The sequence below is a fragment of the Balearica regulorum genome, chromosome 5, assembly GCF_011004875.1.
Source record: "Balearica regulorum gibbericeps isolate bBalReg1 chromosome 5, bBalReg1.pri, whole genome shotgun sequence".
NCBI classification, from domain to species: domain Eukaryota; kingdom Metazoa; phylum Chordata; class Aves; order Gruiformes; family Gruidae; genus Balearica; species Balearica regulorum.
In genome coordinates, this window is record NC_046188.1 from 44,468,540 (window position 1) to 44,494,802 (window position 26,263).

Genomic DNA, 26,263 nt, shown 5'->3' on the forward strand with positions numbered 1-26,263 from the left:
TTTTGTTGTAAAATATTCAGATTCTTTGGTTTATGAGCATACGTAATACTTTGTCCATGTGGCTACTTAAGCCAATCCTTCTGCAGTTTATTTGAGCTCACCCAACTCATCCTACTATCCAGGAAATAAAGCATTTGACACTGATTTGATTTGCACTTGAATGAGAGCATGATAGGAATTAAAAATAAAATAAATTTTAAAAGCCCCAAGTCCCCCAAATCCCAGACTTTCCTGTCAATGAGTGAGGAAGAAAACTGGCTTAAAACTGGAAGGCAAGAAGAGCCTAAATCTCCAGAGTCAGCAGCAGCCACCAAACAGACACAGAAATGTTGACTTTATCTGATCAGTTCTATTATCAGAAAAAAATCTGCTCAAGTCACAAACTTGATACATTTATTAACTTTGGCAACATATACATTGACACACCAAGAAAGGGAAATCTGAGACAAATACACAAAAAGGGCAACATCTTCAGCTGGGGAAAACTGATGCAGGTCTACTAAAGAGAGCAGAACTGCATTGATTCAAACCAGCTGAGGACCACATCTTTTAAAATTTAACCTGCATAGATTGTGGGGTTTGGGTTGGTTTTTTTTTTTTTTTTTTTTGGCAATACTTATAGTTATGCCAATAAGGCACAAGAGCTAGCCCAAGTTAGGTGTCTTATGGTGATTATGTCTGGGCGGAGTCACTGATCAAACTAAGCCACAGTGTCAACTGATGAAGCTCCTGAAGTCAATGGGAGTTGCACCTATTTGCAACAATGCCAAGCTTGATCCGTAAGTTACAGTACTGAGGACACACTATAGGATGCAGCAGCTAAAATATCTAATTTTGGGCAACTGAAATGACTAGTAAAGAGCCAGAGCATCAGGTTAAAAGCAAAACAAGACAAAGGTCTCAGATAGTACAGTGGGGTAGGGTGCAAAGAAGGTAAGAGTGACTGTAGAGACCCCAGAGCACAGTGCTCTCCTCCACTGGTTCACAGCGTTCGTCTTCCCCATTTAGCAGTTGTTGGGCTGCAAACAGGCCACTGAAAATCAGTAGTTTCAATCATGCACATCATTATGTGTGTAAAACAATCACATTCAGGATTCTACAAAACCCTGGCCTTTTTTTCCAGTGAAATAATTTAGGTAATAAATATTCTCCACCCTGGAGCGGTATAAAACTTCTATAAAAATAGAAACAACATTCTTGGTTACAGCAGGTTGCACTTGGAGCAATTGCTCCCAACTATGTTTTTTTTCTTTTTTTTTCTTTTTTTTTTTTTTGAAAAGTATATTATTTATATATAAAAAAAAATCCCATTATCACCCTGGAGGCCTTCACACTCCAACACTCTTTTCTCAGAAAACCAGGACACATCTTTCCCATCGTGCAGAATTCAAGTGTACATGGTTCACTTAAGTGTATGTTTACGTTTGTAGAGAGATTCAAATAATTAACATAGAAGGGTACCACATGCCAGCTATAACTGGGAAATTTGGCAATCTGGCCTTTGAATCTTTGCCACCACAAAATGATTTGAATAATACTGATAGATTTACCTGTCTGCCATAGATATACAGACCGGCATCAACGAACTGTTTGACTTTCAATTTAACAATGGAAAGGACTCTTCTTGGATGCTATGGGTTACGCCTTGTACTTCTGAGGTTTGAGATCCCAGGGGACCCAGTCCCTGGGAACACCCGACATTCCCAACAGACCAGGCACCTCACACGGGTGTGGATTCTGAACATGATCTCAGGTTTGATGGGCTTAGCGCTCCTCCTGCTGGAGCGGAACAGCAAGTCCCAACCCTATGTCTGACCCACACACTCATTATTTAGCAGCTGGCTCCCAGACTGCAGTGTTAGCTGGTGCCCTGGGAAACAGCATCACGAACCAGGAATACAAAGAAAACAAGAAAAAATGAGAAAATATGAGGTAAATGGAACTTCTGTTAAAGACGCACAGAAATTGTAAACTTTCTCTTGTGACACAGGTGGATTTTGGTGGTTATAAGATGGGACTCCGCTTTGATTTCTTAAAACAACTCAGGCCAGAGTGTCAAAAGTCCTTTGAGCCCCCTAAAACTGGTGTATAACAAAGGCCCTTAGCAATGCATTAGCAATTTCACAAGTGTGCAGAAAAAGTGTGTGTTCATTGAGAGGTGTGTTCAATTTTCCTTCAGTATTGAAGATAACAGCCAGTACCAAAAGGCAGAATAAGTCTGAATGGCTCAATGCTCTCTGCTCTGGTTCCACAGCTCCTGTGTTAGCCTGTTTTGCACTGGTACACACCACCTTAAAGGAAAACTGCAGTATAAAGAAATACCTAATTACCAGACCAAATCACTGCACAAATTGGTTTTTGTTTGTGTTTTTTTCTTTTAACAGGAAGTTACTTTTGCAACAGAGTTAAGACTGAGAAATCAAATCCTATGAGAACATGTATGAAACAGGAGCCTCAAGAGCTGTGTTAGGGTAACTCTGGGCTTTGTATCTCAATTTAACAGTCATTTTAATAGAGAAATAAACAGCACTTACATTATATGCTTATCAGAATGAATTAAAAGTAATACTCTGCAAAAAGGACATTATTCCACAGAAATGGGGAATGTGATGAAATATTAAGAAGAAAAATTGTCCAAAAAATTCTGTAGGTTACCAGGGATCAAAAGTTTCTTGTTTCCAGCCCCAGATGTATTCATCCAGACTAAGCTGTCCCTCTCTATACCTTTCTACAAAACCTAGATAAAGTACATAGGATACGTTTTCTTAAATATGGAGAAATTCACTGCATCTCATTAATATTCAACTGTAAAGGGACAGTGAAATTTTCTGGGCAGGGACATTATCTAATAATTTTATAAAGTGCTGTGTACATTCACAGTGCTATATAAACACTACTTTATATACAGGAAAAAAAAGTCACTGCAGTTTTCCTTTGGCTTGTTAATGTGTTCACTCTCCTAGCCTGTCTCCTGCTTTAGAGCTGACTTACTAAATCCCCACCATGGCATACAGTTAAGAAATTTCAAAGAGCGGATGGGGCATGACAAAGGCTACATGGAGTCGGTTCTTTGCTCACCCAAACTTGGATGGACTCAGTTCTCCTTCCCCATCTTTGTTTTCATCAGCTGTTCTATGTTATTTCTGCTTTCCCTTCTCCCCTCCCCCCATGGTGGTGTGGTGTCAGTTCTGCTTCCCCTTCTCTCTACCCCAAGGCAGTGTGGTGTCAGTATCTGCTGCTCCCTTTAACCTTCCCTCCCCACCCCCAAGGAGCTGGCATTGGTCCTTCTCAACACACACTGGTTACAAACACAGCAAACTTCAAATAAGGGAAAAAAAAAACCCAAAAACAAAACAAAAACAAAACCTCAGCGATATGGCACCTAAACTCCAAAGTAAAACACTGGAAACAAAAGCACAAACTTGTCCTCCATCCGAAGCGGGATTCTCAGCAGAGGCTGCAGCCGAGTCTTCAGGGGAAGATGTGCCAGATAGAAGGCATGGATCAGCTTCCAGGACTGTAAAAACACAGCCTTAGGGCTTCGAATCACTAAGTGCGCTCCTCTCCAACTTACCAGAAGATCCTTCTCACTCCAGTCCCGGAGGGGAGGGGCGCTCAGTATGGCTTGCTGTCATTCTTAGAGCGCTTGAGCTGTACTTTCAGACGCTTCATGCCAATCTGAAAGCCGTTCATTGACTGAATGGCAGCCTGTGCAGAGACAGGATTGTCGTAACTTACAAAACCTGAAGAAAGGAAAATACATAATTACACCATGCCAAAGCTGTCCAGAACAGCTACTCACAGTTGGAAATGCAGGTACTCACAAGGTAAGGGAGGCTTGCATGAAATGCCATTTTCAGAAGCTCGCAACTGTTTTAGACTCTTCATAAAAACGTCTTACTAGCTCTCAGACAAGCACTGCTTTCTGATGTATGGAACTTTGGCCAAAAGATATACAAAGCTCAGGAAATTAAAATAACATTTTCTAGTCTTCCAACAAAAATGAGTACTGCTGTTTGTTTTATAAGAACTCATGCCTGGGAGAAAACCAAAGCTGGAAAGTGTTAATCTATATATGAAAGCTCATTAAAGACACAAGATGGAAATCACCCTCTTGGCATTATGGGAGTAGATTTGCTTGGAGTGAAGCAGCTGTCAAGGCAGTGTAGAACTTGTACCACTGTTATGACTAGGTTTCTCTCAGTTGAAAAGTTGTCTGATATCATTCCAGGAAAAGAGCATCCTCAAAACAAATTTCTCCAGGGTTTTGAAGGAATCCATTTTAAATAACTCCAGTTATTTAAACTCCAGATCGTTCCCTATGCAGGTATTACAGCCCAGTGCTCAGCTTATTTTTGTGTTCTCATAAAACATCAGATTGCCCACATCTTTTGGCACAAATACTAAAAAATACAGGATATTATGTAGGCACAATGCTATCAAAACCATGGAGAAAGGCTCACCTCTCCTATTCCATCACAAGAAATCTCTATCTATCGAAATAGTCACGAGCGCCTACAGCACTACAAAAATGCTACAACTGTTTGCACTGGGGTTTCAAAGTGAAGAAAATAAACCCATCAATCTTTCAGTCCACATGTACAACCTCCTACTAGACAAGCTAAGGAAGAACACGTTCTTTGCTCTTTTGGCATCACAGACTTTAGCAGTTAACTGAAAAGAATCCATTTGAACAGTAACAGTAGCACGACAGGCTGATTTATGGTTTTAGGATACACTTCCCACCCTGATGTGCATCCCACCTAAATACACAATAAGCAAAGCAAAACTAGGATAACAGATGCAACCAAAGTTAGGTAGTAAGTAACAGCTGAAATGGTTTTACTATTACAAAGTTTTCAATAATCAGGAGGAAGCTTTAAAAATTGCCTTGTAAAAATTTACAAAACATCAGAGTCAAATGCTCCTGTACTATATGGTAGCCATAACAATTATATTTAAAAATACTAATAGAAATCATTCATAATGATAATGTAGTAAGTAGTATATACAGCAATGTAAACAATTAGTGAAAAGACAGAAAGGAGGAAGAGGAGGAACTATACTGTGATCACAGTTTGCAAACACAAATCATAATGAATTATCTAGGGCCAAAACAGTATAATGAGGCATAATAGTATGAAATCAGGAAAAAGCAAAAAAGTCACAGTGAAAAATCAGGGAAACACAGTTCATTGCTGGAAGAGTTCGGATTAATTTATTTTTTAGGAATACAGAGAAAGAGTCACTACTTGACTTAAAAGCTAGGCTAAACAATATACTGGAAAAGAGATTACTAGAAAGAAGCCACCTTTCTACAGGTAAAGATTAGACCCAACATACCAAAACACTTGCTTAGATTGGTCTGCTTGTCAATGAAAACCTTGGCAGAGACGACATTTCCAAATGGCATGAACATCTGCAGCAGATCCTGATCCCCAAACTCCTGGGGGAGATGGTAGATAAACAGATTGGCTCCCTCTGGACCTTCAAACAACAAATAGGAATATAAATTCAGGAAGAGCATGGATAACATAGGCCCACTACAGAAAAAAAGGTGAAAGAGCCATTCAAGCCAATTTTCTAGATAAACAACGAACTGCTATTCGCACTTCTGCGGAGTACTTGATTCCAGAATAAATCAGCATGATCCTTTGCTGGGACTGATCATTCAATTAATTCTAGCTCTTTCTCACCATTTTTGCATGTAATTTCCAGATTGTGCCAAAACTGGTTCACAGATACTTGCTGTAGCGAAAGCTGAACAGCAAGTTTGAGCCCCTGATACTGACTAAACCAAAAATGGCTATGCAAAGCTTGCAGCCCAAAGAAACCAAGTAAATCTCAATGCAAAATAAAAGTAACTGCATTACTTGTACTCTGACAGATTCTTTTCTAAGCATCATCCTACATTCTGCTGAAAACTTACTCCTACATTCTTGATTACTTTACACTACACGTTAAACTGATTCTGAAAAGTGAAGAGATTGGCATTAAGTAACTGTGAGGAGAGGTGAAAGACCAAGAAAACAGAATTAACAAAACCAGAACTGATTCTCTGACAGTGGGACATATCGGGCTGCAGACTCATACTCTCCTGTCCTCCAAGAAAATGGAGGAGTACAATTACTGAGCATTTAAGACAAGAGAAATGCTGGGAGAAACTCCTGTATAAAAAAACTACTTTGGACAGCCCTTAACAGAGAGACCTCACAGGTTTTCCTTCTTTATCTTCAGTAACTCTAAGATTCTAAAAAATGCTGCCAAATAAAAGTTCTGCAGCTAAGGTAGCTGCAAGGGCTGAGCATGCTCTTTTGAAACCCTCTCTCAAGTTGTTTCTACAACTTTCTGCCTACCTTCTTTTTGACTTCCTGCTGCACCAATACTCTGCTGTGTTAAGAGACTCTGGTTGTAGAGTGTGGGCAATGCAGCAGCAGCATATTGCTGGATTCCAGAATAAGCCTGTGTGAGGGCTTCCATTGTGCTACCCGTCCCATTGGAGAGACCACCACTGCCAAGTCCTCCATTTAAGGCTGCCATTCCTGTATAAGAAAGAGGAAATAAGGATTATTGAGCACTTTCACTGGGGCAGATCAACTACTTTTCAAATACTCTGCACTACTACAAAAAGCAGGGAGTAGAAAAAACCCCTCGCAGAACTAGCACAGTCTGAAGAATGATAATCAGCTATTCCCTCAGCCCACCCCACCACATGGCTTACCTGCTAAAGAGCTAACGTTGAGGCCTGCTGTAGCCCCTGCCAGTGTCTGCAATGCTCCAAGAGAAGCCATTGGATTAACAGAGGAGCTGCTACTGGAGCTAGGTGAGGAACCTGCTATTAAAATAAGATAATTAAACTTCAAGCAATATTTTTTGGTCCTGATAATTCAGTTTTCTCATTAAGATATTTCTGTAGAAAAGGCTAGTAAGCAACAGATCAAGGCAACACAGTACACTATGTCAAAAACACCCACAACATCCCAAACCCACACAACTTTATTGATTATACTGCTTATATCTTCTAGTCCTTTCCTACATTTGAAAAACTTCTACTTCATCATCATGTCTACTCTTTGTAGCAATAATAATTTCATTAGTGTAAGACACCTAAAGATTCAGACAATATAGGAATGTTAGCTGAAGTTTGTACCTCAACATTAAGATGCCCATTTCCTCCTCACTAAAGTGAGTAAGCATTGCTACATATTAACATCTATCCTTGAAACATCAGACAAGGTGAAAAAGACCTGAAACACCAACACTAGGGACATGAAAGAAAACTCCAGTCAAGCTGAACATATGGTTTTCCCATACTGCCAGAACAGGAACAGCAGATGCCCAGATTATTCTGACACATGAAGTAATTTTCCATTAAAAACTCTGCTGCAGCAGCTGGGGCTAGGGCCAAGAAAAGTCTCGGGCTGTACATCCAAGATACACAGGCTATCTTCTGCTGACTGTGCCACCACCACCATCTTCAACCATGTTTACTCAGTAAGACAAGACTACAGATACAGTACCTAGCAGACTAACAGCTTACATGGCCTGTCAAATTCTACAGCAGGTAGAGTTAGTTCTACAAAAAACAGACATCAAAAAAAGGTTTGTTAAGCTGGTATATCATAAGAAACAGAAATTCAAATTTAGGTCATCTACAAAGATGATGGACATGATAAAATAAGAATAGTATTTTTATGATGTATATAGCAATGGGTTTTCCTAACAGGTTTGAGGACTACTTAGAAATTTGAAGAAGATATATAAGAAAAGCTATGCATATTGCTATTAACCCAGAAGTTTAAATTTACTGCACAAGATGCACTGGGAAATATTTATGGCTTCTACAGATTAAAAGATACTGGTGCTGCAGAGGTATCTGGTAGTCTGCTTTCAAGAGGAATTTATCTGTCTGACCAAGTGGGTAACAGAATAACTGAAATTCAGGCATTCTCAGTTTCCTTTCTGCTTTTGTGATGCAGTTATGCTGTGTAAGGTGTTAGCATCTTTCAAGCAGATTCACACACGCTACATATTCACCACTTCATGTATGTGGCACAAAGTCTCTGCTGGAGTGGAATACGGTAACTATTTAAAACGGAATACAGCAAACTTGCCTAACAAGCCCCAGCAAAAGCTGTACCTAATAAAACCAGTCGTACCATAACAACAGCTGCACGAGAACCCAGGGAGCTGCACTTCATATCACTGTTTAGTTTTTTGTACTGAGAGGAAAATGACAAACCTCCTCTAGAAAAGTTCTAGACCCTTAAGTCAGAAGTTTGGAAAGACAATGTCCCAAACTATATTTTAAAGTGCTTACTTTGAAGAAAAGGAGACACTTCCCATCTTACTATAAGTAGCACATTAAACATCAGAAAAATACAGAGAACAAGTTACAGTATAGCCCTCAAGCTGGTAGAAAAAAACTGCACAGCTGGCTGAATAAAAGCCAGCATTCAGAAATGATACAGCTGCCTCGATTTTAGAATATCACTTGTTTCTGCAACACTTCGTTGCTAACCTGCATAATTCAAAAAGACACTACATTTGACAGATGAGAAACACCATTTACGAAAAAAAAACCCCACAACCCACAATAAAATAGTAGCGGTATGGAAAAAAAAGAATGAAGCCAAGGCTAGAGAGAAAGTAAAAAGAGAGAACAGGATGCCTTCCCCTACTTTAAAAAAAGGTTGTGATTTTTAATAAATTCATTTAAACTACTACAAAAAGCTGAACACACAGTTATTTTCGTTTCACTGACTTTATCAGAAATCTCTTTAAGCAAAACAAGAAATGCTTTAGTACTGAAAATGCCAAGAAAATTTAACACTTTGGTTTATTTTCATTATCATGTGTACATAGGAATTGCTGTACTGAGTCAGCACCCCATTTCTGATGATGACCAAAGGCAGATAAATAACAGTAGAGCAGAAATACAGGGCAATTACAAAGGAATACTTCCTAGGTATAGTCGGTATACCATCAATGCAGCAATTTGTGAATCTAGGATTTTTTTCAGCCGAGAACAATGTCTTTGTATTAAAGGTATGATTTTTCATTCATTAATTTCAGTGCATTTTGAACACCAAATTGTTTGACCCTACTATGTTCTAAAGCACGAGTTCTGCAACTTAATCATGCACTATGCAAAGAAATAGCTCTTTTTATTTTTGAACTCTCAGCTGACAACTTCACCAGATATCCTGTAATTCTCTCAAAGTATCTAACGACTGGTCTTTCCTTATTCGTCTTCATTACATCACTAATGTATTTGCAGGCTTCAAGCACATTCTTCTTCCATGTCAGTCTTCTCTATTTTTCAGGCTCCCTTTTTGCTCCTATTTCCACAGTTCTAGTCATCCTTTCTGTTCTTCTGTTTTTCTGGGTTTTGCGTATTATTTTAGATCTGAAAACAGCACACAGTAATGGGGATGGAAAACTGATATAGCTTTATGCATGTTCTTTAATCCATCCTTAATTCTTAACTTTGTTTCTGTGCAGTTTTTGCTGGGCTGTTGGGTTTTTTTGCTTGGTACTGAGGTTATGCTTTCTTAGATCTACCCACTAAGTTATATCTAGTTAAAAAGGCTAACTCTAAGAGAACTAGCTGAAAATAATTGAAAAGGTTTTCAGAAAATTTGAATACGTAGTAAAAATAGCTAGGAAAAATAACAAAACTTGGACAAGGACATCAGCTACCAACTTGTGGAGGTAGGTAAACTGAGGGAACAGTAAGTCTGGTTTAATTCAGTCATCTAGCATCCAAGCAATGAGTGAAAGACCACTAAAATTCGGGCAGTGAATCTGACTGAACTGTACCAGAATTAGCTCCAGTATAAACAGAAAGACTATGACACCTCTGAAAACAATTTTGCTGGCAAAACACTAAGACCAGCAAAGTCATCTAGTCTTTGCTGGACCTTTGATGGCTGCCTTTGAAAGGAGAAGAAATGGAAACATACATCAACTTTTGCAACCATTCTATTCTGGAGCAGACAATTCTTATTGATGTGTGAGTTGAAAAATGGCAGACAAGTTATTCCTATCCTGAAATACTTCTATAGTATTTTCTTGAATGTCCAGTTCACAAGCTAGCAGTTTAAATGACTTTATGCCACAGCCTCTGTAACATGGATTACCTATAGGGGGATGCAGCAGCAATCTGTTCAGTTCAAAAGAATAGCTGCTGTATTGCAAGGTTGAAGGTTTTGCTCCATCCTATTCTACATCAAAATACACAATACTGCTTGGAAACAAAGTCACCTGAAACGAGTAGGAAGACAGCACAACAACAATACTTTACACCTCTGAGTTCAACCATTCTGACATGTAACCTACGCACCGTCCACAGGCTCTGGACTCTATGGACTTCCAAGTTCCCCAAACACAAAAGGTATCAGTGCAGATGAAAGAAAATTAAAAAGGTAACTACATTTAATGATTGTCTGAATTTTTCCACCAATTATGCAATTTGAGGACAATTTGGGAGAGATGTCCAAATAAGCATCAGGTGAACATTTGGATGACAGATGGTTAGAAGTCAAGCTGGTAGTCATCTCATCTGCAGTTAGGTTTAAGAGGTTATCACAGTAGATGTTGCCATATGTCCCACAGACAAGGAAGGCACTTACTAACACATGGTACTTAACAGCCATATACTGAGTTTTTCAAGGTCTACGTGTGGTTCAGGAGGGATGCTCTGAATGTGTGGAGTCCAACAGCCTTCTATGTGAGTACACACAGTGTGAATGCACATATAAATATTAATCTAAAGAGAATTTCAAGTCTGCTTTTATAAGAGATAATAGTTCAGAGTAAAGCATTAGAAAGCTGTATAATTACAGGAAGTATCATGAGAATGAATGCTGTCTGTACACATTGAGGTTTTCCCTCCTCTCAATTTAAGTACAGTTTTAAAAGGTGAAGTATATTCATACCTCTAATGAAAAGCACTGAAACTGTTTCAGTTTGATGTCAGTGACTACATGTAGACCACATATCCTCCAGAACTTTTTATTTCTTTTGAACAAAGCTAATCTCTACTCTTATAAAATTATACTTGAAATTAAGTTGAAAGAGCAATACAATAGCAGCTGCTCCATGTTACAAGCCTGTGAAGAGTAAACTGAGTGATACATCTGTATAGGATATTAATTCAAATGACCCATCATGATTACTTGATTGTTGACACGCAATCATTTATTGATATGACTGGTGATCAGAAAGTTGTTTGGATTCAGCACAGAAGGTGCTTAAAAATGGACTGCTCCCCACCACCTAGGCCCTCCACCAGCATGATCAAAAGTGGAACAGAATCCTGAGATATGTCTCTCATCAAGGGAAAAGGAACCTGCAGAGTGCTGTGGAATAGCCAAAATTCACAGAGGGGAAACCTGTCCCAAAGAATCATGCAACAGTAGCATAACTCCACTTGAAAGGGACCTTTGTGGATCATCTAGTCTAATGGTCTGCTCAGGTCTAACCTCTGAGTTAGGTCCGCCTGTTCAGGGTGCTTTCCAATTGCATTCTAAATCCCTGAAATGGAGGTTCCACAGCCCCTCTGGCACCTGGTTCCTCAGCTTAATCACTCTCACCATTAATTTTAATTTTCTTTTCTATCCAGTCAGAATTTTCTCTGTTGCAATTTGTGTCTATTGCCCTTGTCCTTTCACTGTACACTTCTGAGAACAGGCTGCCTCTGCCTTCTCTAGCAGGTCTGGCGTTTGAACTTCACAACCTGCCAGTCCCTCTCCCTACCTCAACAAATCAGAGAACACTTGCTCCAATCAGAAGACAAGAGCACCGACACGGAAACCTTAGTTCTTAATGCCAGTCACAGCAAATTGTAACCTGACAATTCCAGCTCTGCTAGTGCATGAGGAAATACGGGAGAAATTCTCAGATTATTCACCTTTTCTATGATGAAGAAGCATCATGGGTTGTAAAGGCAGCTCTTCTATAACCTCAACTCTTTGGTTTTGTTTTTTTCTGTTTGTTTGTTTTGGATTTGTCGTGGGTTTTTTTGGGGTTTTTTTCATTGTAGAATAGGATACCATAGCTGGGAATCAGGATAAATTTTGAAATTTTAATCTTTAAGGATTGCAGACCACAAAATTTTTTACGTAAAAAAACCTTGTCCAGCAACAGAATACTCTCTGAACGGAGTTCTTTCTTGGGGATTTCTCCAAGTAGAAAACTGTGCAAAGCAGCCATGGTTTAACTCCTGATCATGTGACATAAGGTTTACTAAACAGCTTTTCGTTGTAATCTCTTTATAGCCTCTTAGTCCAGCTCCTTGGTCCTTCTACACAATACAAAAAGCTATCTGTGCAAATTTAAAACATCCCCCAACCCGCTTTGGTATCTCACAATCACAGGTGAGGATGTCAACTCTGTAGGATGGATTTCAAAACTGGGTAAGCCATTTGGCTTTTTATGAAAAACAAAAAAAAAGCCCCAAAACCAAAACCACATACCACGCCACAGATGCTGGAAAAATGACACCCTGAATAAACAGGGTCTCTTCCCATGTCAGGACTTAGAAATAACTGAAAATAGAATAGAAATAACTGGGTAGGATACTGATCCTCATTTGTGGTAAAAACTGAGCATGTCTGATGTAAGCACAATTTAATTTATTTTTTTTTCTTGTTTGTTGCATTTAATGATCACATTTAACAATAAGGCAGCAAAAGAACACTACTTGGACATTCTAGCCTCTCTGGATAATGTACACAACCTAAAGTAAAAAACAAACAAACAAACATCAATCCAAACAACCAGACAAAAAAACCCCAAACCAAACCACAAAAAATCCAGAAAAGCAAGATACTGATGTTTTTGCAACTCATACACTCAGTTCTAGACAATCACTTTCCAATAAAAAAGTACCAGGGGGTCTGTTTATTCTACTTCTATGAGTAGTTATAGTATCTTTGTCTTCATTAATGGCAGAGGAATATAAACTGTACTGTTCTAGTGCACAGAATGCATTACTTCATGCTTAAGGGATCTTCTATCTCCATGTTCAGAGGAACAGGGTACATCTGCCACAGTACCTGCCTAAAATCGCAAATTAACCAAATATGTGATGACATTGTAATAACATGACTGGAAAGAGGTCACCTACCTTTCTGCTTCATGATGACCTCAAAACTTCTTTTTACTCTAAATTAATCTGACCATTTGGAGGAAGGAACACAGCAGGTATAAAAGCCTTTGCTGGTGGCAAAGATATCTACCTTAAACAAAGGCCAGTGAATCTACTAGTAAAACTGCTTATCTATTACAGAATCAAGATGAAAGTGACAAAAAGGGATAGACAAAAGAGGCGACATCTATCCTGAAAGGACTCTTAAGGCAACCCATGTCATAACACCCTACAGCATAAGCAGTCTCTTACCTGAGCTGGTGAGCACACTCAGGGGACTGCTGGAGGAAGTGAGTGCAGCGGTACCACTTGGTGTATTCTGAGCCGCACTGGCCGCAGCTGCTAATGCAGCCAGGTTCTGTAATTGCATCGCGTTCAGTCCTGCAACACATTGAAGAATGCACAGAGTTTTTCCTGTAATAGTCACCATCATCCAAGCTAACAGATCCAGCAACCTCAGCACATCACAAGGGCGTAATAGGAAGGAGTTTGAAAACAACAGGCTTAATACCAGTTACTGATCATTTCTACATTGTGATTCCTTGTTATAACTAAAAAGGTTTTTCTTTACCCAGATAGATGAGTTTCAGTAAAAGACCAGGTAGTCATGATCCCAGATATAGACTCCAGAGCACAGAAATTTTCAAGCATAGCAGCTTTAACTGAGAGTTACGCCAGGGTCTGACAGCTCCTCTGCAAGCTAGAAAACCTGTCTAGACACCAGGCCAATAAGCTCCTCTTCTCTTGTGTCCCTCCACTCTCTTCATATGAGACCAGCAATAACTGCAGAATTCTTTCAAGAAGGCCTACACGCCACAGTGGCCACAAAGTCACACCTTTAACCCACCATCAGCTGAGTATCAGCATATTTTGTTTGGTCCTCTTGGCAGCCAAGAAGCAACGGTCAATTGTGAGAATGTTAAGCAGCAACTCCTGACCACGAGATCAGCCAAACTACACATAGGCTAGTCAGCTGGTCAAACAAAAGTGGTAAAGAAAATGGGAAACATCAGGCATGTTGTGGGCAAGCAGCCAGGAATACTGCATGAGGAGGAAGGTATCCCTGTGTTGATAAAACTTTTACTGGTCAATTTACTCATCTGACTCACCTTAATTTTGAGTCATAATTTTTGAATGAAACCATTCGGTCAGTACTGACATTGTGGATTGCCCTCTTTTCCTGCCATGGGATTGTCATTGATATTGATGATCTTCTGAATTCTGTATTTTAGCCATCCTTTGGTAGGCTAGCTCCATTCTTTCAATTCTGCCTCTCTTTCCTTTTCCCTTATTTCCCCTTTTTGTGTCTACATTTGCTTATTCTAACAATTCCTCCTCTTTTCATCTGACTTCAGACAATCCCTAGTAATTCTTCCCTACAAAATTAAAACCAAAATTGAATTAATCACTATTCATTTAACAACATCAAAACATCCTAGACAGATGCGGCACTTCCTCTTTTGGATGTTTAGTAAGTACTTGCTGACAAAGCACACACCTCAAATAGTTAAAATCTCAGTTTTGTAATTTAAGTATGTAAACAGACAACATGAAAATGTGACAATGCAGTATAAACTATTTAGTTTCTAAAAAACTTCTACTACCTTTAGCATAGCTCGTTTGGGGTTTTTAATCTTTTTCAATTATTTTCTCTTTGTGACAGGGTCTGTTTCCCTAACCACATTGAGTGCCTGAAACAAGAGGATTCTGCCTTATTTAGATTCTCAAGGTGCCATTGTAACGTTAAATCATGAAGTTAAAACCAAAAAGTTATAATTTTTGTTTTTATTGTGCTACAGAGCGTTAAAAATGCAAGTGTTAGAGCTAGTGAAGAACAGAGCAGCTTGCTTCCTGTCTGAAGCAGTTTGGCATGTGCACACTGCACCTGTCCTCTTGTCATCACATTGTTTTCCCATCTGCTTTCAAACAGGGTCAAGACTAAATTTTGTAGACAAAGTCTGATATAGTTTGGGATCTAATTACCTACTTATTTTTTCTTTCTATGAATTTCAAGAAAGGAGATCAGCTGAGATATTAACAGGACTTTGAATTTAAAACTCTTTCTGTGAAGAATCATGGACTTGGAATAATTCTTTCAAAACACCATGCAACATGCTATTTATATGTCCAAGTTCTAAATTAAGTTGTTGTTTTGTTTTTTTTTTTAAACAGTGAAGAAATAATTACCCTGGAAACTCCACAGACAACCTGAGCTAGTTACCCCCTTCCCCCTGCCCCAGTCCTTAGTGTAGTAACAATTAGCATGAACTGCTGTACTGTTTTTCTCCTTTACGACCACTTGCTTTTACAACAGACAGAAGAGGGGGGGAAACCAGTATCTTGCATATAAAATATATTATAGATCACCACCACACAGGATAATAGTGAAACCGATTTAAGAAGTCCTGATTTTGGTAAGAGTCTTAAATCTAAGAGCTCTGAAGAGGTCTAACATGAAAAAAATAAACATAAGCAGCTAAGGTTAGAATCAACCTTGAGTATAAGTCAAAGTTCTTATAATCAAAAACATAACACTTTGCAAAAGCTTGTAATTGTTACTGATGGGTGTACCAACTCAAGACAGATGTACAAAGACACTTTACTTTCTTAACACTTTTAAATCAACCTTGCACAGACAAGGCATGTAATACTGTGAACTACTGAACTAGGAGGCAATTTTAAAAGCCTAAAATGTTCAGTATTAAAACAAAAACTATAGCTTTTCTGCCAGCAGAAGAATTTAGAGAATGTGGTGAATTGAGTTACATGTGTTTTATTATTCCCCACTCTGTGAAGACAGAGAAGAATCAATTTGCAGCCCCAGTACTGCTATACTTAGTGAATATTCTAACTAGCAGTCCACAGGAAGGAATTTGGCTCATACCTATTAAGCTGTTATTTCCCTAACAGCAATGGCATAAGCAATTGTAATTCAAACAAGGGAATTAAAGAACCTGGATGAAGGACTAGTTCACATTCCTACCAACACTGCATTTTCAGCTTTGATGTAATAAGAACAAAGAATTTAAAACGGGAAAACTAAGCATCCATTATCACTGAAACATAGGCATTAGTGTTTACTTCAAAACACAATGCTTCACCTATACATCTGTCTGGATGAAAGCAAATACACAGAGCCATCTTTTCGTACTCGTAAGGGAAGATAATTTTAAATGCCAGAGGTAGGGGAGATTACCAGCATACCACAACTTACCTTGGGGACAATGGTTAACTAAGATTAAGAAGGAACATCCACACTTGTAGTAGAAGATTCCTGTCATTCCAAAGGAGTGGGTAAACTCAGGACTACTTATTTCAAATGAGGTTAATGTGTCTACGGCCTTTTGGCTACTTTCTATACCCTGCTCCTCTTTTCTTTGCATTGAATTTGTCTTCTGGTGGAAAAAACTCACCTCCCATTGGGTGGAGGCTGCTCAATGTGTTCAGGTTCCCAGATGACGCAGCTGCTGTCTGCTGAAGGAGCTGCAAATAAAGCTAGACATTACACCAAAAAACAAAACAAGAGTGAGAGTGAGGGCTGGCTCCGCTTCTGGGAGAAAATGCATCACACCACAGCCAGAGCGCCGTCACAAAAGGAATTCCCACTGCCCATGCACCATATCATAGCAAAGCGTGAAAAGAATTCCCCTTACACAATACAGCCAGAGCACCAGCGTAGTGAAAATCCACATTGCCCATGCATCACATTGCAGCCAAAGCAACAGCACAATGCTTTCCTCGCTCAACATAATCAACGTTGAGGGAAGTTTATAGCTAATACACCAAGACAAAAATAGTAGAATCAGGAGAGAACTCCTACTCAAAGCACCTCAGACAGGACTGCCACTCCTCAAGATATACTACCTTAAGCCAGGCTTTACAGCTGACACTGCCAGCATAGAACAAATGGCCAATACCATACCAAAACCAAAGAGCCACTGTGAGAGGGAATGCCCTCCACTTTCCCTAAACACAGCAGCCACAAGAGAAATTTCATGCCTCAGCTCAGAAGCTATTTACAGGGATTTCCTATTCCTTTCTCCATTGACTAGGTCTTGTTATAAAAAAATTCCAATCTATGAAACCTAAAGCAACAGTAAAAGAGAGAATGCCCCCACTCTAACAGTACAGCATACCAAGAATGAGATGAAATTTTCCTTTTCTGTTCCCCAGACCTTATATTGCATGAATACAGTTCTCATAGCTACTCTGACAACCTGCATGAGCCAGAGCACATAATTTTATGAAAAGTTCGCCCTTTAAGCACCCAGCAAAATCAACTAAAATCAGTGACAAACAGCAGACTACCTTCTGTTGTGTCATTTTTGCTAAAGAGAGTAGTTTCTCTCTATTTTCTATAGGGGTTTTTTGTGTTTTTGTTTTGATTTTTTCACTCTGCACTATCAGCTGCTTGGCACTTCCAACCTGATCACCTTTTCTATTTGGACAGCACCAAGTACTAAGTACTGTTCTAGGTTTCAGTGGAAGGGGATGAGAGAAATAAAGGCTGAAAAAGAAAAAATGGAAGAGAAATACAAGAACTAGCTCATCAGACAGACTGGAAAAGGGCATTTATATGGGTAAAACATTAAGGCCATAACATATGAAGAAAATCTTCCCAGCATGGAAGACAGGGGGGAAAAAAGTTTCAGCAGTCAGGGCTACAGTGACTGGGGCTGCAATCCTCACTTAAACATATCCTGACTAGCTGTTAGCACATAACTTAATTTCAGCCTCCTCATCCATAAAATGGGGATTAAGAACTCTGCTCCTGTCTATCGGAGGCCTCCTAAAAACAAATACATTAAACGCTACAAGACAGATATCCCAGAAGAGATTAAAAGAACCCAAATCAGAAACTCACTGCTAAGTATTGGGGTCCAAGTGTATTGAGACCAGCCAGGTTTCCCCACACTGAGGCGGCACTGATCTGTTGCATTTGTTGCTGGAGTTGCTGAGCAATTCGTTTTTGCTCTTTGTCCTTCTGCGTGTCTGCAAATTTTACCACAATGGGAGAAGAGCAACCCTGCAAACAGCAATTCAAACCATTACATACTTGCTATCCCCAGCACTCACAAAAATACTGCATTAAGACCCAGTCATTGAAAGCATTCCCCTCCCTCCATGCCTATATACATACATACACACACAGAGGCACATGTGTGTGTGTGTATATATATAGATATATATTCAAACAGCACATTACATTACAGGTTCAAAGTGTCATTTGCTTTTAGTTCGATTTTGTATTTTGGTATTTCCTCTGTAGATGAAGTTTCTATCTTGAGCTCTAAAACCAGGAGCAGAACAAACAAAAAGGTCCAGGAGTAGTATTTACGAAGAAACACACGCTGCGCTTCTCCCTGCTCTCTAGTCCTCCAAACTCCATCATGACTGCCTGACAAATTACATCTTCTCCTGACACCCACTAACTTGTTTTACCTCCATGGTTTGTGCTTGATGCATTGCTTTGATTGCTGTTTGTGCCATGGCTCTTGTTGTAAAAGTCACAAATGCACAACCTGGGGCAAGAACAAAAAGGAACCAAGTCATTCACTACATCTGCAATTACTGGGATTAATAAAGAAATGAAAATGTCTACAGGGGAGCAGAGGGAATCACAGAAAGAGCTGAAATACCACCTTGAGTTGCAAAAGGCAGCATCCAGTGGAGAACCTTGAACTGTTGGAAAAGCTTCCTGCTTACCTCGGCTCAGGCCATCTGGGCCCCGTAATATCCTGCATTCTTCAATCTGCCCAAAGGGGGAGAACATCACTCGGATATCATTTTCATTGCACTTCTTGGATATCATTCCAATAAACAACTTCCTATCTTCTACTGCTAAGAAATCAAAGGATAAGAGTATTACCAGCAAATATGCGCTTACTAGATCTTGTTTTGTCAAGTCTTCTCCATCAAGTGTAGTTACTTCCCTTGTATTTAGAGTAGGAGCTTGTAAAAACAAGATTCCAAATCACGGAATCTCTTCAGTTTAAGAGGATGCATATTGGATACCTCAATGAACCCAAAGGATGCCCGTTTTATGTTTACATTTTGCTGACTGTTTCTCCCTTGCAACCCTGTGAACTGCAAGAATGTAAGAAAAGGAAAGACTATATTAGATTCAGTGCCTCCCTGTATCTGCTACATTCAGTTCCTGGTGAGCAAGAGAAGACTGGTCTGTATTTTATTGGACTATTTTCATCCTCTCTCCTCTGTCTATCTTTAGACTACCAACATACCTAACTGTATCTAAACCAGCAAGTGAGCTGCAGAAAACTTTCTAGCCTCTTTATCATGTCAATCACTTAAATTTAGATCTATTTCCTCATGCTCCTGTCTCAACAGTGTAAGCAACAGCATTTGCTAAAACAGAACAGTTTTAGTTCTGTTTCAGATTCATCCATTCTGATCTATACCAAAACCTACTGTATCTTGCCTTTAAATGCTGATGCTACTAGATACATTAGAGTTGAGGAATACCTTTCAGTGTGCAGACTATTTTAAAATAAATAGTCCATAAAGACATTTCTCTCAACTTTTGCAGTTAGTGGTTACTAATGTCAGTTTAAGGCCGCTTAAGGGAGTGGGGTGAATTCGAATCCAGAGCAGAACTTTATACCTCTTGTTTTACTTTTTTAAGGATACTAATCACCTCTAAAATACTTGCTTGTAAAAGATGAAGCAAATTATGCAGAATACCATTTGGAGATACAAACCAGTTTGCAAATACAACATTCAGCACAATATAAAATATAATATGATGAAGGCTGTACCACGATTTGAGGCTTCAAGAGAGAAAGTCTTCTCCTATTTAGTGCCATGGTGAGGGGAAATCAATTTATTTGCTGAGTCCTCTATAGTGTTGAAGAGGAAAATCCCAAACTATTCCAACTGACATGACTTTAACTGACTATTAAATCTGAGTGTTGTACTCAGTTCACTTTCAAGCTCTTAGAGCAGAAAACTTTCAAATCCCTTTTGAAGTCCATTTTAGTTCAAGAGATCCAAAATCCCTTTTATTAATGGCAAATTAAAATACATTTTTAACTGATGCTCTCTTATTTATATTTCACCTACACCTTTTACTAAAACTGATATAATTATATAATAGACTCAGAACTCTCACCCTAAAATTCGATTAAATACTTTTTTCCTCTTTCCATTACTTTCCCAGGATATTCGTGTGTGTGTGTATAATGCAAGACCAATTTTAATTTAGAGAACTTATATTGTTCTCCTCCAACAATACTTCAAAGAATTACTCCTTTCTAGATATATTTACACAGAAAGATATTCTGTACACATATGGAGGAATTTGCAGATGAAATTACTCCTGCTATGTGTTACCCGTATATCTCATCTTCTGTATTCCATTATCTTAAGATGTAAGCTTTCTGGAACCAGGATTATCTTCTCCATGATGCAACACTAATCGTATAGTAACTATGGCAAATGAAGAATATAAAATTCAGCCAAGCCTAGAAAGGCTGAAACTGCAAGATGCTAAACACCTTCTTTGCTTATCTTGCAGAAATATATAGACACACACACAAGCATATATGTATGTATATAAACTCATTGGGAAAATACATGGATAAATGATCATTTACCCAATGACAGATGCTAAATGTCTTAATCCATCTGAAATGGCCAATGTGCAGAAATACTCACAATTTTTTCTCTGCTGAACTGTTGTGAATTCTCAGTCTCCCTTGTACATTACAAGAAGTTTTGACTCCCACCCTAGCTGCAACAGGCCTTGCTTCAAATTGGGCAAGCACTTGAAAAAGCATTTCTAGATTTCATAGAATGGTCTGGGTTGGAAGGGACCTTAAAGCTCATCTGGTTCCAACCCCCCTGCTGTGGGCAGGGACACCCTCCACTAGACCATGTTGCCCAAAGCCCCATCCAACCTGGCCTTGAACACTTCCACGGAGGGGGCATCCACAGCTTCTCTGGGCAACCTGTACCAGTGCCTCACCACCCTCACAGTAAAGAATTTCTTCCTAATATCTAAGTCTACCCTCCTGCAGTTTAAAATCATTACCCCTTGTCCTATCACTACACTCCCTGATAAACAGTCCCTCACCATCCTTCCTGTAGGTCACCTTTAAGTACTGGAAGGCTGCTACATGTTCTCCCCAGAACTTTCTCTTCTCCAGGCTGAACAACCCCAGCCTGTCCTCATAGGTGAGGTGCTCCATCTTTGTGGCCCTTCTCTGGACTCGCTCCAACAGCTCCATGTCTGTCTGATGCTGGGGACCCCAGAGCTGGACACAGCATTCCAGGTGGGGGTCTCACAAGAATGGACAAGAGGGGCAGGATCACCTCCTCGACCTGTTAGCCCTTCTTTTGATGCAGTCCAGGATACAACTGGCTTTCTGGGCTCCAAGCACACATTGCCAGCTTATATTCAATTTTTTATCTATCAATACCCCCAAGTCCTTCTCCACAGGGCTGCTCTCAATCCACTCATTGCCCAGCCTATATCCATGTTTGGGATTGCCCCTACCCATGTGCAGGACCTTGCACTTGGCTTTGTTGAACTTCATGAGGTTCACACAGACCCACCTCTCAAGCCTGTCAAGGTCCCTCTGGATGGCATCCCTTTCCTCTAGGGTATCAACCACAGCACTCAGTTTGGCGTCATTCGCAAACTCGCTGAGGGTGCACTCAATCCCACTGTCCACGTCCCCAACAAAGATTTAAACCACCTTAGCACAAAGAAGAACTCACTGGATGTTTCCCTAACTGACAACATGGTTCTACCACAAGCAGCAGTGGGAGATACTGAGTCATGGAATTTTAGATATACCACTTACACTACCTACTATATTGAAAACACACCTTTTTCTTTCTTTTTTTTCCCTTAAAAAAAATAAATAATCATGTCTCCAATTCAAGAAGACTTCATCAGAAGCCTTTCAACAAAAGGAAAATCCTCAAGCTTCCCTAGTAGCACAAACGATGCCACCAAACTCAGACTTTAGTAAAGCTTACCATTACTCTTTTCACTGTCAGCTGGTTTCATCTGGATAGGATGGTGCATCTGAAATATAAAAATTTAATTCTACATGCATTCATTTTATACTACATGAAATACATCCCATAAGAATTGTGGAAGAAAGAAACAGTAGCCTAAATTGCCTCTACAGAAGTGCCTATGTAACAATACAGGAATTCCTAGAAGAAAGAAAAGCTTTCCTAATGATATGCAATCATAATACTCTGAGGAGGAATAGGAGCCATGCCCACCCACTTCACTACAATATTATTCTCCCAAACGTTCCAAAATTCCCTTAAGATTTGTTATCATACAAATCTCCTGTCATTGCTCTTTTGAATAGTTCTTTTAAAACATTATTTGAGGGCAAGATAACATATATTTGTACATCGGTGGTGCCAGAGCTCAGAAAAACAAGACAGAGCTGTGAAGAAAGCATGGTTCTTCTCTTACCCCTGGGAGGATCTTCATGTTGTGAAGAGCATTCTGTGCTTCTAGTGCAGCTTTACGGGTATAAAATGTAACAAAACAGCACCCTGCAATTGAAAGAAAATGCTAGCAAAGAAAGAACACTATGAATCTTCACGTGCTGTACAGAAATCTATCCTTCCAATGCAAAATGTATGACAAGAGGTTAGACACTGAAATAGGTAGGTAGTACTGATCGTGACAGTTTAAAAAAGATTTCTAAGTGTAATAAAATAGGATACATTCAGAACTGACCCAACATCACCAATACACCATTAAAACAAACATTTGCATACACCTGTCAAATAGTTGTTGGCTACTTCCATTATCAAGCTCCACAATTATTTGCTAGTACCAAAAACTTACTAGTTTCACAGGAAATAAGATATTGCATATAACTGAACTGCAAATCCAGGTACAGCATTTAGTTAGGATTTGATGTACAGAAGTATTTGATGCACACAAATGACTAAGACCTCAATTTTATATTTTATCTGAAACTGTGCCACTTCCAGCAATATTTTGATCATATCATAGCATCACAGTGATGCTCTGGAGCAACACAATATTAATTTGATGTTCTGCTTTGCAATTATAATCCATACTCTTCAAGCACTTCCATTGCTTCTAAGCTCTAAAAATAAAAAAAAAATTATAATTTTCCTCAATTCAGCTAATGACTGGATCAGAGTCCAAGTATAATAGACACATACAAACTATAAAGCCTAGGCTTGCATGCACACCTGGTTGCACAGAGCTCCAACATGCAGGGATGTTCAAATAAGCAAACAGCTAAGATTGTAACTATGTGAAAGCAGCTGAGACCCCCAAGTCTCACACTGGAAGTACACAAGTTCTCACCTTTGCTTTGAGGAGGGTTTTGGCTCCTGTCCCTCAAGACATTTATTTCATAGACAGCACCATACTGTTCAAAAAGTTCTCTTAGATCCTTCTCACACCAGCTTCGTGGGACCTGACCCACAAACATCTTGATAGCATCTAGATCAGGTTGGTCTGGGTGATCCAGTGTGCCATTCATTTTCTTTGAGCTATGAAAAACAAGAAGGAATTTCTGGTTTATATCTTTCCACAGATTCTAGATGCTATTGCAGCTAGAAGCAGCAGGCTTACAGTGAGATTAAAAAAAAAATCTATACATATATAAGTGTATATGATTAAAATATGCATATGAAAAGAGACTCTTGCACATTCTCAGTCCTGCATACCAGAGAATATTCAGAAACATCATTCACATTCATTGGCAAGCTGTGTACTTGGAAACCAAACACTCTCTACACAGCTGTTTAAAACTTCTCTTAGCATTTGTTCCTATAATGTAGTCAACATCTGGGATTCAGGAAATCAATCTGTTGAGATGACTTAAAAATATCACTAGTTCAAGCATGTCAAATTTTACAGAAAAAAGAAACCAGAACTGGAAGGAACCTAAACTCAGTCTACCCACAGACTACTGAAGTTATCAGAAACCACTGAAATTGAGAGGATAACATTTTTTTTTGTTATTTTTAAATGTGACTATCTGAAACTGTTTCCCAGGGTGAAGATCCATCTTAAAACAGAGAAACAGGTACGAATGAACAGATTAGAAGTTTCATTAAAGCTTTACAAGGCAGTAACTCTTTGTGAAACTAGGGCGCTTTCAACGGTATTTGGCAAAAAAACCCTAGGCTTAGATTGTACATGAACAGGTTGGGATTGGACAATGTAGTTAGTCACAGAATCAAGTTGACTAGTGGCAAGGTGTTAACAAAGGAAAAAAAGTCACTTAGACTACAACAACACAAAAGTTTTGAGTATGGGAATCTTCAGTGGGCTTCAAGACATTACATCTAGCTATACAAACAGTTTACAGCCTATTAATAAAAGTGTTATACTCCACCCAGCTAGTTCAGCCATATATTGCCTTCTGTACTGACTCCTCCCTGTTTGTCAGGCGCAATGTGAGGTCTTATTATCAGTAGTCACAGCCTGGTACACCACAGGACCTATTTCTGTGGAAGACTGACTGTAACGACATCCTATTGTAGCTGTAGTGATTAGTAGGTTAAAATTGCTGACAAACCCCTGCATAATCTAGAAAGGACATGGGGAGTGGAATAGTAACTATACAATGATTCACCCCACCCCCAAACTCTTTGTTGAAGAATACAGGTAGCTTTCTTCCAGAGTAGTCAGGTGTCTTCATCTCTGCTTTTTTCCTTTAAAGATAGTTTTTGAATGGCTTATGAGCTGCACATTACAGGAAACAGTGTTCCTCTCACTGTCCATCTGCAATCATATTCCCCCAATAAATAAATAAATAATCCACAACAAAAATTTCCAAACCAGGTAATGTTTAGTTATTTTCCCCCTTAATACATTGCTGTTCACAGCCTAAGGAAAAACTGATGCTAGGGAAAGCTTGTAATTTTACAGTTGTACGAACAGACCTCAGAAACAACAAAGCTTCTTACAGAAGGGAAGGGAATCATTATAAATTCTTTCACTCCCCTCTACCTTTCCACTTGGAAAGGGTCAGCACTTCTCCAAATAGCCAAGGCAAACAATACCTCTTACAAAGGAGTAAACTACCTCTTTTCATTCTATGTCTTTTAATTCCAATTGAGAACAACTGGAAATCATTTACCCTCTTCCAATAATAATTTTCAGCCCTGCCTTCTATGCCAAGGGTAGCTTCAAGAGCATAGCACGGCTCCTGTTAACTGGGCAACTCTTAATATGGCCTCAACAATATTCAAGGAATCTTTCATATCTAACTAAAACGTTTAAGTTTGGGAGTCATTAATAGGGAAACTGTTCTAACAATTGCTTTAAATAACTGATTTTATAATATCAGCACCTGTAGCACACTATAAACAGTACTGCCAAATAGCTTTATTCCTCCTTAGCCCTCATCCCCAAAATTACCAGATCATTTCCCCCCCCATCCAGAATCCAACATCACTTGCCAATGCCCACTAGGATTTCTTCAAGAAAACAAACTTCCGGCTTTCCTATCTCTCTTCCCCCACCCCCTTCCTCTCAAGGGTAGTTCATCAGACAGGAGAGGCTTCAGAGACAGCAATTCCAACTATCACTTTAGTTATAAACTTAGACATGAAGACAAAATACTTACACAGGGCTAGCATTCAAGGAGCAATGGTCCACCATCATCTCTGGGAGGAAATCCAACTTGAACGCAGCCATCACCTCAGTCTGTGACAAACTACTAACACTAATTAGTGTATTGCCTAACCCCCAAACAATGCCACTTCCAAAAGTCCTGCAGGTCTTAACACTCAGCCACACAAAAAAACACTCAAACCACAGAAACAGAAGCTCGGGGAGACCAGCAATAGACACCACAGAAACAGGCTGGACTGGGAAGGGACATGGAATCCAGATTAAAAAGGGGATGTGACCATGTGAAGGGAGGCTCAGCTTAATACACAATGAAAATGCTGATGCACTGGGCTTGTTTTGTGCAATTTTCCCTGGCGAAGCAGTACTGAGTGCACTGTCAGGATAAACAGAGTGTCAGATCCATGAAGATAGCAATGGGTAACAGAGCAGAAAGAATACAAACTCCAGTCTTTCCATCCCCAACTAACTCCTTGCTTCCCAAAATGGCAGTC

At 39.4% G+C, this 26,263-nt stretch overlaps 1 protein-coding gene across 23 annotated transcripts in view; it reads right to left on the minus strand.

The window, feature by feature from the left end:
- Window positions 1-26,263, minus strand: part of CELF1 (CUGBP Elav-like family member 1) — a 62,974-nt gene that overhangs the window by 5,486 nt on the left and 31,225 nt on the right. For 4 of the 23 annotated variants that reach the window (XM_075754636.1, XM_075754634.1, XM_075754632.1 and 1 more), the window contains 13 exons: window positions 25,765-25,854; window positions 23,490-23,677; window positions 22,614-22,696; window positions 22,157-22,205; window positions 18,860-18,994; window positions 18,596-18,675; window positions 18,018-18,179; window positions 16,567-16,648; window positions 13,406-13,534; window positions 6,722-6,835; window positions 6,357-6,542; window positions 5,344-5,487; window positions 3,575-3,743 (listed from right to left, as the gene is read on the minus strand). In XM_075754636.1, the coding sequence (XP_075610751.1) occupies window positions 3,616-3,743; window positions 5,344-5,487; window positions 6,357-6,542; window positions 6,722-6,835; window positions 13,406-13,534; window positions 16,567-16,648; window positions 18,018-18,179; window positions 18,596-18,675; window positions 18,860-18,994; window positions 22,157-22,205; window positions 22,614-22,696; window positions 23,490-23,677; window positions 25,765-25,835 (1,551 nt within the window). In that variant the 5' untranslated portion in view covers window positions 25,836-25,854 and the 3' untranslated portion in view covers window positions 3,575-3,615. Of the gene's footprint in view, window positions 1-3,574; window positions 3,744-5,343; window positions 5,488-6,356; window positions 6,543-6,721; window positions 6,836-13,405; window positions 13,535-16,566; window positions 16,649-18,017; window positions 18,180-18,595; window positions 18,676-18,859; window positions 18,995-22,156; window positions 22,206-22,613; window positions 22,697-23,489; window positions 23,678-25,764; window positions 25,858-26,263 lie in introns of those variants that run through there. The other 19 variants (XM_075754648.1, XM_075754646.1, XM_075754647.1 and 16 more) reach the window with 14 other exon arrangements.